Source organism: Anabrus simplex, chromosome 10 (genome assembly GCF_040414725.1).
Source record: "Anabrus simplex isolate iqAnaSimp1 chromosome 10, ASM4041472v1, whole genome shotgun sequence".
Lineage (NCBI taxonomy): Eukaryota > Metazoa > Arthropoda > Insecta > Orthoptera > Tettigoniidae > Anabrus > Anabrus simplex.
The window spans coordinates 28,220,963-28,236,660 of record NC_090274.1 but is presented as its reverse complement, the minus strand read 5'-3'; the positions used below and the strand labels follow the sequence as shown (position 1 = coordinate 28,236,660).

Sequence of the window (15,698 nt, the reverse complement as noted above, 5' to 3'; positions counted from 1 at the left end):
GTTTGCTTACCAATGTTTCCACATAAAATTTAAACTAAACCGTCTGTAGTCACCGACTATCCAAAGACAGAATGAGCAAGGTGTGTAAGAGAGAGAAAAGCAAGAAATGACAAGAGGATATAAGATATGTGTGAAAAATAATACAAGTAGAGGCTAGAAAGAAAAACCAAATGAATGAAAGGATAAATGCTGCATGAGACAAGAGAAAATGGAGAGAGCGATTATTTCAAACACACTTCACAGTCAAATAACTTAAGAAAAGGGAGAAGAGTACAGTCACAAAACTGCCCATTATATAATGGATCAAAACAGGAAAGAAAGAACAAAATAATCTATGAGAGAAAACTCAAGTACTCATGCACAGTTTCCAATATACTCTTTTCTACCTCAGTGCCAAGTTTTTCATTTGTAAATTAAAAAAAGAAAGGAGCTGCAAATTTTAATTTATAAAGGGAATGATAGGGTTAAAACGTCAAGAAATATTGAGGTTTTATTAATATAAATGCAAATCTAAACGTTTTGAATTTATTTTTAGAGATTTAAAATGTAATCCTTTGTGCCCATGTCTAGGTTATGTTCATATAAGCATTCTTCAGCTAATCCCAGCTATTTTGGTTTTGGCCACAAGTCTAAGGCTGGATAATGCCATGTGGTTTTTGATCTGGAAATTTCAACCCAGCATCGACTGGGATTTGAACCTCATAATTCTGAGAGAGAAACCAGCAGTAAGGCATCTAAGCTAATCACACCCGCTTAATGTATATAAAAGCTAAAGGACCGAAAATATTATTATCCCCCAAAATCTGTAAACTAAAACATGTTGCTCCTCACTTACAAATATAAAAGTTTGCATTTTCACAAATTTGATGATTGAATTTTGATCAGAAATCACAATAAATAAATTCTCTGCCATGATTGTTTACATCACAGATGAACTCAGACTAGAGATGACATAGAGATGTCTACAAAAAGCTCTATAGTAAACTTTCAAAGCCGAAGGCGAAGCTCAAGTGGTACAATATAATTCCAAAGATGTAGCAGAATATGCCAGAGATTGACTCAGCCCCTGAGAATGAACAGGAAAAATGAAAAGACTTTAGTTCTTTTGCACAGAAGGATGTAGCAATATTGGACTGGCCATGACAGTCTATCTAAGGAAGGTCATAGCACTCATCAGGATAAGTTTGTATTCAGAAAAAAGTCTGACTTTCACTGTTGCTAACAGCTGAAGATGTTTTATCATGGTTTATAATTTTCATACCAGACTGTATCTTTGGCATTGTCTTCAGACTACAAGCTTTCATATTTTTTCAAAGCCTAGGGAGTCTTCCAATTTGCAGTCTGTTCTGGTTCCCTGGATTTTCAAACGTCAACTATGGAGGGTCAGCCAAATCGCCTGCATTCATAACACGTGCTTTCCAAAGCAAGTGATGTATTTCTTAATTGGAGGATGGAGGGACAATAGCAAAAGTGATAGAAGGACATTAAAAAATGAACACATCCCACACTGAGATCGACAACTGGGAGGATGCAGCATCTGATCAGGCAATGTGGCAACGTATTGTCCATCAGGATCCACAACATTTTGAACAACAGTGACAAAAGCATGAGTCCGATAAAAGAGATTGTGGAAAAGAACAAGAAAATCAGATAAATGACACCAGGTTCAACAGCAACAATAAGCTTTGGTACATTAAATGTGCCAAGATTGCAACAAAGACTGCAGTTTCAGAATGGCTCTCTTTAGCCATCTGCAAACAGAGATGTAGAAGACAATCTGTTTACTTGTCAGCAAGTGAACATCTAAGATGAAGATGGCTCTTTCCTCTTTATGCTTGAGATACTTGTTCTCTAGGAGTTGGGATCTAATGACAGTATGCATTTAGGAGCACTCGGGCTTCCAAGATCAATGTGTCATACGCATCTCAGCTACATCATTTGCTGTGTTCCCAACGATACATTCTTCTAAACAAGCAAAAGTGATTTTTTTATTTATTTATGCTGTATGAAATGAGAGAAAACTACAGGAATAGCATTTCATGGATTTTTTTTATCCCATTCCTCAGACATAATCCAGAAATGTTTTGTCATTTCACTTGGCATAAACTCCAAAGACTATCATATACTTTCTTTTTTTTGCTATTTGTTTTACATCGCACCAACACAGATAGGTCTTATGGCGACAATGGGACAGGAAAGGCCTAGGAATGAGAATGAAGCGGCCGTGGCCTCCATTAAGGCACAGACCCAGCATTAGCCTGGTGTAAAAATGGGAAACCACGGAAAACCATCTTCAGGGCTGCCGACAGTGGGGTTCGAACCCACTATCTCCCAGATGCGAGCTCACAGCTGCGCGCTCCTAACCGCACGGCCAACTCGCCCGGTATATCCATTATTCTGGAAAATGAAAGCATCATGCTCATCAGCACTAGCCCCTTAGCTGAGTCTGCCAGTTACTTCTGCCTAGCACTTCACTTTCTTCATTACTATCTGAACTTGTTTGTCCAACTCTAATTTATCTTCTATCCCCAATGCAAGTGTGAGAGACTCAGGGAGTTTTTTTGTTTTTGTTTTTATACCCCCTGTAGTATACAGTACATCAATAGTATCCCTTGTCCATCCAAAGAAACTCTTTTTCTTCTTTCTGAATATTTCTGCTTACGCGGGTCGTTCACAGAGCCTCTTCCAATCTTCTCTTTTTTTCCCCCCACAGTCTATTGCTCATCACTGTCTCCCATTGTAGTCCCCTCCGATTTAAATCATCCTCCACTTAATCTCTCCACCCTGTTCATGGTCTTCTAAATTGTCTTCTTCCAGATTCTATCCATTCCAGAGCTCTTCTGGGTAATCTTTCTAGTCCCATTCTTCTGACGTGGCCAAACCATTTCAGCCTATTTCTCTTCATAGTTTCTTTTAGGGGGCTGATCTGTAGCATGTTTTGTATTTTTTTTTTCATTTCTTATACTGTCCCTCCTTGTTTTACCCAAGATCCCTTGCAGAAAGTGCATCTCTGTCTGTAATTTAAAGGGGGGGGGGGGGGGGACCACAGAGGTATTCATCAACCTGGGAGCATGGATGGGTGGCATTCCTTCCACGAACTTGAGTCAGGTTTCTCACAATCGACTGTCCTATCTGACCTTCCTTGGTCAATTCTCGTCCACCAACCTTGACTGTATTAGGTGTGCGAGGTCTAGAGAGTTAATTTTTACTCTCTTCATGACCCTTTCCTATCTTCTTCATTCTATGAAGGGTCAGACCTCTTCTATTTATTTCATCTGGTGTTACGAGAATCACGATAGAATGAGCAGTCCAGAATAGGTGTGTTCTGTTGCCACTATTATTAATACCTATTCAGTGAGAATTTCCGAGGAGGCAATGGAGGATCTGGACACAGACCATTATTTTTATTAATGGTGAATGCCTTAACAATATTCAATATGCAGATGACACAACAGTGTTTGCAGGTAGTCTGGAAGATCTGCAGAGACTGATGAACAAAGTTGTCAAGACATGTCATATTAATGCACCGTTGCTCAAAATGCAAAGAACAAAATATATATTATAGGGTTTCCAAAAATAAAGACTGTCATCCTGCACAGCTGATGGATAATAATCACCTAGTAAAAAATGGTACAATGTACATACCTGGCGATATATATTAATGAAGATTGGGATCAGTCATCAGAGATTAAGTGCTGAATAGAAAAGTCCAGGGCAGCATTTCTGAGGATGTTTAAGATATTTTGTAAAATAAGAATATTGAGAAGTTATGGCCTTCCAGTACCATTGCATGGAGTTGAGTCCAGAACCTTGACACAAACAATGAGTGTGAAACCAGCACCGGAAGCCCATGAAATGTGGCTGTATCATTGGATACTCAGGATTTCTTGGACAGATTACATTATCAGCAGTGACTCTGTTCTGGAAAGAATACAAAACCAGACAGAGATTCTTTGGACAGTAAAACCTCGTAAACTGGAGTATTTAGGACAAATCATGAGGAACGGGCAAAGATATGCTTTACTACAGTTGATTCTCCAGGGGCAGATGGAAGGAAATAGAAAACAGAGAAGAATTTCTTGGCCGAAGAACTTGAGAACATGTTTCAGTACAAGTTCGAAGGGACTTTTCAGATCTGTAAGTGATAAAAGGATGTGTTGCCATGCTGATCGCCAACATCCGAAACAGATAGGCACCACATGAACAAGAAGTGTTGGGGAGGATGGTTGACCATTTGAAATTCTTCTTATGAACCATCATCATCAATGTCGATATTTGACATCTGGAAGAAATTCCTATTAAAAGGAAAGCTTTCCACCAATGAATGCTGAAGTTTCAATAAGGTTTGTGCTCCTTCTGAGACACCACATTTATGTACAATAATTTTTGCATGAGGAATCAAATGATTGTTGGAAACACCTGGTTTAGGAAGAAGAACAGTCATAAGATTACAAGGTATGGTTGGGGAGACAGACAAACAAAGACCATGATTGATTATATAATCATAGAGAAAGAACACTGGAAGAACCTTGTAGATGTAACAGCCATGCCTGAAGAAGCCTTTGGTGGAGATCATAGAGTTGTGATAGGAAAATTGAAAGTTGGAAAGATTGAAAAACCCCAATTAAGAAGAGAGAAAAGAATTAAAGTATGGAAGTTGAAGGAGAAAAGCAGACAAGAAGAATTTCAAAGGGAAATAATACCCTTGGTACCCAGGACAGAGGTGGGGAATGTTGAAGAGGAATGGAAAAGATTTAAGGAAGCACTGGTTGGATGTGCAGAAAAGGTGTGTGGTAGAACATCAGGAAATGTGAAAGACAAAGAAACACACTGGTGGAATGATAGGGTAAAGATTAAAGTGAAGGAAAAGAAAATGGCATGGAAAGCATGAAAAACATCTAAGACTGAAGAAAGTAGAAGAAAATATGTGGAGGCAAAGAATTTGGCCAAGAAAGTAGTGGAGGAAGAAAAGAGGAAAAGCTGGGCCTTATTCACTTACAGAAATTGAGAGATGATATGCAGGGCAGCAAGAAATTACTGTATGGTATCTTAAGAAACAAAAAGAGAGATCAAGGAAACACCAGATTTGTGAAGGATGAAGGTGGCATAATTTTAACAAAGCCAGAAGAAATAAGAAATAGATGGAGAGAGATTTTCAGAAGCTGCTGAACATAAGAACAGATGACAGTCATTCAATGGACGACCAGGAAAGGCAATTAGTTGATAAAGAAATGGATAAAGAAATTACAATGAATGAAATTGAAATGGCAGTAAGAAAGATGAAGAATGGAAAAACTGCTGGAATAGATGAAATTTCAGTGGAGATGATAAAGGCAGCTGGAGCTGTAGGCCTGCAGTGGACATATCGGGTTCTCAGGAATGTCTGGGAGAATAAGGAGGTCCCTGAGGATTGGCAAAAAGGAATAATCATCCCAATTTTCAAGAAAGGTGATAAGAAAGTTTTGAAGAACTACAGGGGAATTACTCTAATATCCCATGTTGCTAAAATAATGGAAAGGATACTGGAAAGTAGAATACGGTTGAGGGTTGAGAATCAGGTACAGGAAAATCAGTTTGGTTTCATAAGTGGAAGGTCAACAACAGAGCCCATTTTCATTATGAGACAACTAATGGAAAAGCATTGGGAGTACGGGAATGATATGGTGATGACATTCATTGACATTGAAAAGGCATATGACAAGTGTCCCCAGGATGAAAGTTTGGGACAGTCTGGTGCAAAAAGGAATTGGACAGGGATTAATAAAAATGATCATGGCATTGTATAAGGAATGTTGTAGTTGCGTGCAAACACAAGTTGGCAGGACAAGTTGGTTCAAAATAACTAGTGGGCTGAGACAGGGAAGTGTTCTATCACCAATCCTGTTTACAATAGTAATGGATGACATCATGAGAACAGCAAAAGCAGCATATGGAGGAAGAGAAATGAACATGATGTTATTTGCAGATGATATTGTGATTTGGGGAGAAGACGACAGGAAGGTTAAAGAACAGTTGAATGTGGTGAATGGGAAGATTGAAGAATGTGGATTGAAAATAAGTGTAGAAAAGAGTAAAACTCTTCTTATGACTAGAGGGGAGAAAGAAGGAAAAGGTCAGATTAGACTTGCAGACAAGCCCCTGGAAGTAGTGGAAACTTTTAAATACCTGGGGAGTGAATTAATGGAGAATGCTCAACTGGATGCTGAGATTAGTAAAAGGATTCAAGCTGGAAGTTGTTTCTATCATAGTGTAAGAAACATGTTATGGGACAAAGATGTGCCAATGGAAGCAAAGGATACTATGTACAAGATGTATTACGTACCCATAACAACTTACGGAGCAAAAACTTGGACAATAACAAAGAAGGATGAGAGTCGAATACAGGCAGCCGAAATGAAGTTCTTGAGTATGATACAGAAGAGTAGAGGAGACAAAATAAGGAATGAGAAAATCCGGGAAGAAATTGGAGTGGAAAAAATGAATGATAGAATAGAGAAGAGCCGACTAAGATGGTTTGGGCACATAAAGCGAATGAGCGACGAAAGAATGCCAAAAAAGGTGATGGAAATGCAAATCCAAGGAAGGAGAGGCCATGGACGACCACGATTGAGATGGAAGGATACCATCCAACGCAGCATTATAGAAAGAAACCTGGACTGGGACACAGTGTTGGAGGAGGAGTGGTGGAAAGACCGAAGAAAGTAGAGAGGAACGATATTTGCCCCTACCCGGCTACAGCTGGATAAAGGGAAATGATGATGATGATGATGATGATGATGATGATTACATTTGTTAAACTATACTTTCAGGGTCAGTGGTGGTGGTGGTGGTGGTGGTAACGACTGCGACAACAACAAATAGGTATTGTTATTATTATTATTATTATTATTGTATTATTAATTATGTAGAACTATCACTGGGTGCCTGAAATCAACAACTGTCTACAAATTCTAGCCTCCTCTCTGGCTGGAATATCTCTCCCTGACAGGCCCTGTGACAGGTCATGTCACAAACCAAATAAATGAAGTCAGTCTCAGACCACACTCATCCTCCCTGTGGTCACCAGCCTCCAAGGAGACAAATCAAATCCAAGAAACGTTTTTTGCAGACCACAGCAGTGCTTACTGTGAGTCCAGAGGTAGCCACGATACAGACTGGAATATCTGAAGGTCCCCCAACAGACTGTGGAGACGCACTGAAAGGTGCAGATTTAATCTTCATAAATAATGGGGATACATGGAACAGAGCAGACTCAAACAATGCAACACCTGTGCAGATGTTAACTGAGTGCGTTTTCTTGCACAACACAGGAAATGATTGAGGATCATGACAGTGGAGTGGCACATTTCTGGACAGAGAATATTTTACCTGAGCTGTATAATTCTACTTATTTTACATATATATAAGGCACTTCTGACTTAATTAAATAAAAAAAATAATTAATACCATAACTGACTTTCAAAGAATCAAAAATAACCTGGATGGGTAGAAAACATGGACTGCAATACTTGACAAACTGATGCAGCCCTGAGACCCGCCTAACCATGTCCACAAATGAGAGATAGTAAACGGAATGTAAAAAATATATATTAAAAAGAAAAAAAAGATAGGTACAAAAGAAATAAACAAGAGTTAAAATTATATCACTATGATACCCTAAACAGTCCATAACAATGTGAAGCACAACAAAGAGTGTTTCTCAGCAGTCAAGGACATTATAAACACACTGTTTAGCAAATTACACAATACCTTGCTTAACAATCTATATAAATAAATGGAGATTTTTGTCTGTATTTCGGTCAAAATTTATTTAATATTGACACTGTGTGTCACTCATGCCCACAATAAGAAGGAAATGCAATGTTTACATTTTCATCATACCTGACTGTATTTATGGTCCTATCAAAAATATGTAGAAAATAAAATTTCCAATCTCATGTGCTGTACAAACTGATCATATGATGAATAGTAATGGAAATATTTACAATTGTATATTTTTACTTTTCTGTGCCCTAACATTATTAATGTTATAGAATACTTCATTACAACGAGAGAAGGAATAGTAAATTCCAATCTTTCACCATGTTTATCAAAGTGGAAAGGTTACAATCCCGATACTGGAATGCATTGTCTGTCCCAAAGCTCTTTTCATGATGAATATTATCTTCAAGCTTGGCTTGTCAACTTCTTTAATGCCAAACCAGTAATTTCTTCAGGTGTGAAATTGCCCCCATCATTGGCAGAAAGTAATTGATAATATGCTTACAATATTGTGTTTTTTATTCCACCTTTTCAATACAATTGATTAGATGTTGTTAGAAAATCATAATGCTACAACACTATTTTGTAGGGACATGTTTCGCTTGATTTCAAGCATTCTCAGCCTATGTTAACATCTCATTTTTAATTTGCTTTGACAAATTTGTGCTTAATTATAATTCTAAAATAAGCAGTAAAATACATAAACATAGGAATTTGTGAACAGATTGTTAGTTTAACTATATGAATGACTATACTAAAATTGGAATATCCGTTAATTCTAAAGACAATGACATCCAAAACACAGTCATATCTTCAAAATGTTGAAAATTTGGCTATTTCCCCCCCCCCCCCCCAATAGTTCTAGTTTATTAAAAACAATTGTAATTTGACTTCTATGTTAAAATTTGAGTCGTAATTTTTGATAAAACTTATTATTAAAAACAATTGTAATTTGACTTCTATGTTAAAATTTGAGTCGTAATTTTTGATAAAACTTATTGGTGTCTGAAGATTAAAATCTTGGATACGTTGGATTTCTGCTTCAGGTATTAATTTTGAGGCATGCTACTGTAATTTATTAGTTTTGAACAGTAAAATGCTGAATTCGGTAGTTTCATCGAACTAGTCTTGTTTTGACGATCATATTTTCCTTTGGTAGTAGTTTGTATGTATAAGGGTTTAATCAAAAGGGCCGTCAATCCAAAATCTTGAGGTGTTGATTTCTTTCACAATATTTGAATGATGGTGCATCCCTTTGACTGCTACTACAAAACCTTGTGGTATTTGTTACATGATGGTGACTGTTATCTGTTGTGGTACCACAAATACCACAAGGTTTTGTAGTAGCAGTCAAAGGGACGCACCATCATTCAAATATTGTGAAAGAAATCAACACCTCAAGATTTTGGATTGATGGCCCTTTTGACTAAACCCTCATAAATACAAACTACTACCAAAGGAAAATCTGATCGTCAAAACAAGACTAGTTCGATGGAACTACCTAATTCAGCATTTTACTGTTCAAAACTAATAAATTACAGTAGCATGCCTCAAAATTAATACCTGAAGCAGAATTCCAACGTATCCAAGATTTTAATCTTGAGACACCAATAAGTTTTATCAAAAATTACGACTCAAATTTTAACATAGAAGTCAAATTACAATTGTTTCTAATAAACTAGAACTTTGGAAAAAAAACATTTTAGCCAAATTTTCAACATTTTGAAGATATTGCTGTGTTTTGGACGTCAATGTCTTTAGAATTAACGGATATTCCAATTTTAGTATAGTCATTCATATTGTTAAACTATCAATGTGTTCACGAATTCCTATGTTTATGTATTTTACTACTTAATTTTAGAAATATAATTAAGCACAAATTTGAAAACGCAAATTAAAAATGACAGGTCTTAACCTTGAGATGATTACACAGGCTGAGGATGCTTGAAATCAAACGAAACATGTCCCTATAAAATAGTGTTGTAGCATTATGATTTTCTAACAACATAAAATAAATTGTATTGAAAAGGTGGAATAAAAAACACAATATTGTAAGCATATTATAGCAAATTTCAATACGGGTATAAACATGAGATTAGTATGTAATTGATAATGCCGGACATTATGTAACTGATGATGATCATGATGATTGGTGACACTAGTCGGTAGTTTGTATGCTCTTGTATATCACTACCCCAAATGGGCAACAATTAAATGTGTAATAATATTAACATGTCTTGTCACAACTCAAAAGACTTAGGCATCAACCTAATATTTTGTACACCGAGCTCGATAGCTGCAGTCGCTTAAGTGCGGCCAGTATCCAGTATTCGGAAGATAGTAGGTTCGAACCCCACTGTCGGCAGCCCTGAAAATGGTTTTCCGTGGTTTCCCATTTTTTTCCCAGGTAATGCTGGGGCTGTACCTTAATTAAGGCCACGGCCGCTTCCTTCCCACTCCTAGCCCTTTCCTGTCCCATTGTCGCCGTAAGACCTATCTGTGTCGGTGCAACGTAAAACAACTAGCAAAAAAAAAAAATGTATCCGCTATCAGATTTACGTACACCAATATAATGAGGTTCTTAAGGAGCATACAGGGAAAGACAAGACGAGATAGAGTACGAAATAAGGAAATAAGGAGAAGTGTGGGAGTGTGTAAACTTCAAGAAGGGATTGATATAGCAAAGCTAAAATGGTTTAGACACACGATGAGAATGCCAGGAGAGAGAATACCAAAGAGAACTTTCATGGATACAGAGACTGCAAAGAAGCCTAGGGGACGGCCTAGAATAAGATGGAGGAGCTCTGTTGTGGACTGTATTGCAAATAGAGGAGTCGATAACAAAGTACTGGAAGAGGAGTGGTGGAAAGATCGAGTAAGGTACACTACCCTACCCAGAGAGAATCTGAAAAAGGGAATGGATGAAGAAGAGAAGAATATTATAACAAAACCAAAATACTTGACTTTTCCTTTCTTGACCTTTGTTCTAAATCAGCTCCTACCTAGGTATAGTTCAAAATGAACAATTATGAAACTGAACATTTTTTAAATGGAAAACCCACATCACAAGGCTGGTTAAGATGAAAACTGAAGTTGTACTTTAACAAAAACAGCAGACTTGCTTTGCCCATGCTCTGCACAGCTTTAATTCTAAATCGACAGTTTGCAAAACACACGAGCATCACCTTAGCTATGTTGCCAGTGCTCTGCTGCTGCGAGAACAGCTGATGCAATACGAGCACGGCACACAGCCCTTGTAAAACGTAATACCGTACTCAGAAAAGTTAATGAATCATGAGTGATAACAAATTCATCAAAACTTCAAAAGGTGCTCTATGCACCTTACTAACAGCATCCGGCACTAAAACGAGAATACATTATTAAGAATAAAAGACCGGGCGAGTGGGCCGTGCGCGTAGAGGCGCGCGGCTGTGAGCTTGCATCCGGGAGATAGTAGGTTCGAATCCCACTATCGGCAGCCCTGAAGATGGTTTTCCGTGGTTTCCCATTTTCACACCAGGCAAATGCTGGGGCTGTACCTTAATTAAGGCCACGGCCGCTTCCTTCCAACTCCTAGGCCTTTCCTACCCCATCGTCACCATAAGACCTATCTGTGTCGGTGTGACGTAAAGCCCCTAGTCAAAAAAAATAAATAAATAAGAAAAAAAAAAAAGGAATAAAAGAAATAACAAATTACTCTCAGCTAATGGCTGACACAGCAAGGAGGTTATGGCCTACAAATGGAACATCACTCCACTGTCTCAGATTCACATTCTTAGGGCTTGTCTTTCCCGAACTAGACATGGCATACACAGACGACCTATACACAAACCAACAAACGGATGTAAATAAAACCACAGCTACAATGAACTGTTAAACCTACAAAAATCTATATCAATGCTCTGCTGTACAGTAAAACTGCATTTTATTGTACTATATTGAAGATAAAGACTAAATATAGGAGAATAAAAATGCAAAGCATCTCCGTACAGGCCATGAAGGCCCTTGGAGAGGTGGAAGGTAAAGGCTTCCACCATCAGTAACCGCGGCACTTCATGGGGTAGAGTAGTCAGCTCTATGCCAGGCTGCCTTTGCCCCCAGGAATTAACCTGGTACTCTTTTTTAGTATAGGCTGAGTGAACCTCAGGGCCATGTGCACCTCCGGAAGTGGAAATCTTGTTTCTTAAATTTTTCGACTTCATTCCTAACGGGGAATCGAACCCACATCCTTCCGGGTGAACCGAGCACGCCTTTACCGCCTCGGCCACGCAGCCCCTAAATATAGGAGTATGGAAAACACAAATTACTGAAGAAAATACAAAAGATAGCAAACCGTGCCGAATACCATACACACCGAGGTAGCTTACCCATTTGGCGAATGTACACAATACAGTTGGCAAGTAGGTTTTGAGATCGCGTTCAACTGATATAAATCAGACTGGATGTCTGTGTTTCCATGGACAACTACCAGATGGAGCCAAAATCGGCCAAAACGTCAATTTAGAAACTATAATGTTCAAACTATAATTAATTTAAAAAAATAATTAAAAACTAATGTTTCAGACCTCATCCTGGAAAATCACCACCTCCACTAGTAAATGGCCATTACATTCTTGCAAAACTTCACACATAATCCTTAAGAAACGAATGTGAATAAATCTTGATTGGAACTCAGTACAATTACTCAAAAAATATTTAGGTTATTTTCAATCTCATATTCTCTGAAACAAAAACAGTTTCAATGGCTACAGTAAGGTCTTCAGGCTACTCTGTTTTGTTCATTTTGCTTCTCAACATCCAGTTTTTTTTTCAGTGCAGCTTTTCATTTCGATGATGAAATTATCCTCATAAATTAAGACGAGGAATACAATTCAACAATCAATGTGATAGCAAAAATTTTTGACTTCCTTCACTGGTAGACACCCCGATACATAACCTTTTAAATTAGTATTTAAAAAAAACAAAATTAAGACCTGTGGACAATACTCACTCCTTGTGATGATTTCATATAGAAGGTCATGATTTCCCTGGTTTTCTCAGGTGATGGAGGCACAGAAAGGATGGGAAGATTGGAGCTGGAGGATGCTGGCTACCAAAGGAAAATCAAATAGGGTAAATGGTGCATATTTAAAAACACAGGGAAACTCACAACACAACAAATACTTTACTTCACTCCATGCAAGCTTAAACGGATTGAGGTGGGAAATGTAAACAAGGATGGACCCTGCAGTTTATCATGAAATCATAACAAGGATATATTGAAAGGTACATAAGATAAAGAGTTATCTTATCTCCAGTATTCATGATGCTAGCATTAAACAAGATTATATATACGCACAGAAGTGCTCTGATAACATACAATTATGATATATATTAGGATTATGGTTGATGAGAGAGAGCCATGGCGGAGATTTTAAAAAGCAATTATAATCAGTGGGAAATTATGAAGAAATAAAACAGCCTATGGGATGGGTTTAAAGCCATTGTTGAAGAGTATGAAAACACAGGGTAGGGAATGGTACAGACCTTCTATATTTTAACAGGAAATAAAGAGATTACAAAGGAGCTGCACATTGGAATGAAACAAGAGTTTGGAATTGTTGTGGACATAAGGACAGATTGAAGGAATTTGCTAGGAAATTGAATTTAGCAAAAACTCCAGCTAAGGATAACATAATGGCAAACAAAGGTAATTGGCAGTCAAATGAATTTTAGGGAAAAATGGAAGGATATGCTTAGACAGAAACAGATTCCAGGAACAACATTCCAGGGATCATTAATGAACAAGGGGAGTGTATAGGCGAGGATTTACAGAAGGCAGATATATTGTCAGCAGTATGCCAATATAGTTTGGTATAAGGATAATGTCCAGCTCCAGGAGGGGACTAATAATGACAAAGTACAGAAATTTACATATAATAATGAAGATAAGGCACAAATACTGAAAGCTACAAAAGCAACTGGGATTGGTAAGTATTCAGGGGTTATACTAATGGCAATAGGTTGGAATACAGTGCTATATCTTGTAACATTTCCCCACCACATCCAGAAGAATATGCTAATTTACTTCAATTACCTTGTCATCTACGCATCGCACCACTGCTATCATCGGCCGCCAGCAATCAACTGAATGCTCCACTTCTCTACTCAGCTCCTTGCTACGTCATCCTGATGTCATGGCATGTTCTTGAAAAGATTTTATTCTTCGACATATTCTAGTGCTTTCCTTCAGTGTCACTACATAAAAGAAGCCGCTCCATTTGCACCTCAGTCCAGTTTCGACTCCTGTGTGGCATGGAGGGCTCCTGCTATATCGTGACACTGGGTGAGCAAAGCCATAAAATATGGGACTTTGATTCCCGAGTCCTTCAGGCTCCAAGTTTTGAGTTTACTTGGGCCACCTTTAAGTATTAATGTGCCCATAGCCCTTTCAGACTGTGTACACACAATTGTGCGGGTTCGTATTTTATTTATGTTTGAGGTTATTTGACGTTTTCTTGGCGCTAGACCGGACTGCAGTGCTTGTGCGGGACACGTAGCATGTACTTCAGCTGTTTTTATTTAGTACTTGACCACCAGGGGGCAGGAAGCAGTAATGCCTAAAGTAAGTATTTATTTAGTTATTTATTGCATTCATATTAATCTAGAAGCTTTACTGAATATTAGAATATAATCAATGAAGTGTGTAGATTGTGTAGCAAACGCAAATTGTGAACTTACAACATCTTACGTAATACCATGAGGTCTTGAATGTTGATACGCACAAATGTGCGAGCTAGGTTTCCTTACAGCCAATGCATGCAGGAGTGCTGGGTGCTGTCACAAAAAGGACTGTGAAAGAAAAACTCATACTCTACATGAGATATGTAATGTATAAGATTTTAATTGTTTAAAATCGTTCCACACTGTAAAATAGAACCTTTGATCATGTACATGTGCATATTCACGTGTACTGAGTTGAATTTTTTTATTTTTTGCAAGTAGTGAATGAAGTCCTGACAAGCACAATTGTGTGGGTTCTGTTTTTCAGCCGATAGTTCTTATTTTGTAAAATAAACTGTAAAAACATGTATTTAAGAGCACTTTAGTAAGTTTTTGACGTTTAGACACCTCCAGATTTCCTTCAGGTCTGACGACAAGCTGCTGCTGCCAAAAAGGCAGTAATAGCAAAACTCCTCCTCAATGTGGAAAATGTAACTTTTACTTGTGTTTGAACGAAGACTTAATTGTTTTCAATTATTCCCCACTGTAAAATAGAACATTTGATCATGTACATATGTATATTCACCTGCACTGAGGTAATTTTTATTTTTTGTAAGTAGTGAAGTAAGTCCTGACACGCACAATTGTGCGGGTGCTTTTTTTTCAGATGTTAATTTTTATTTTATAGAATAAACTAAAAATATATGTATTTAAGAGCATTTTAGTCAGTTTTCGGCATACAAACTAAAATTCACACCGCCAGTTTTCTTTCAGGTCTGAAAGGGATAAACTATCTGCGAGTGTGGCGCGTGTTCTTTGCAAGTCTTGGACATAAACTGTGGACCTTCCCATGACATGTGGCTAGGAACTTCCCGAGTAATTCTTTACGATGATTTTGTAATGAGAATTGAAGTGCTTAGCATCCATTCGTTTATAAACTTATAGATTCCTTTACAGTACGATTTCTCTTATCACACAACCATCCTATTTCCCTCCCCTTTCTTTACTCTACGGTTCAGTGCTCTGTTGAACTGTCTTCGGCTTTTCAGTCTTTGTTATTTGACTCTTCTCTACTGGAACATACAGGTTTAATAATCGTTTCAATATGTGTCTGGTTTATCTTAACATTAGTTCACTAATAACTTGATTCACGTGTTTAATGCTCAGAACAGACTTTGAAGCTTTGTCCTCCTCGTTAATATTATGGTTATTTCTTGCTAATTCTAAATACAGTG

At 37.7% G+C, this 15,698-nt stretch overlaps 1 protein-coding gene across 6 annotated transcripts in view; it reads right to left on the bottom strand.

The window, feature by feature from the left end:
* The window catches only part of Ocrl (Oculocerebrorenal syndrome of Lowe), a 102,107-nt gene that overhangs the window by 59,460 nt on the left and 26,949 nt on the right, over positions 1 to 15,698 (bottom strand). The window contains exon 1 of one of the 6 annotated variants that reach the window (XM_068229401.1): positions 12,752 to 12,921. The exons of the other annotated variants lie outside the window; for them this stretch is intronic. Coding sequence (XP_068085502.1) covers positions 12,752 to 12,781 — 30 coding nt within the window. The 5' untranslated portion in view covers positions 12,782 to 12,921. Of the gene's footprint in view, positions 1 to 12,751; positions 12,922 to 15,698 lie in introns of those variants that run through there. 6 annotated transcript variants of the gene reach the window in all.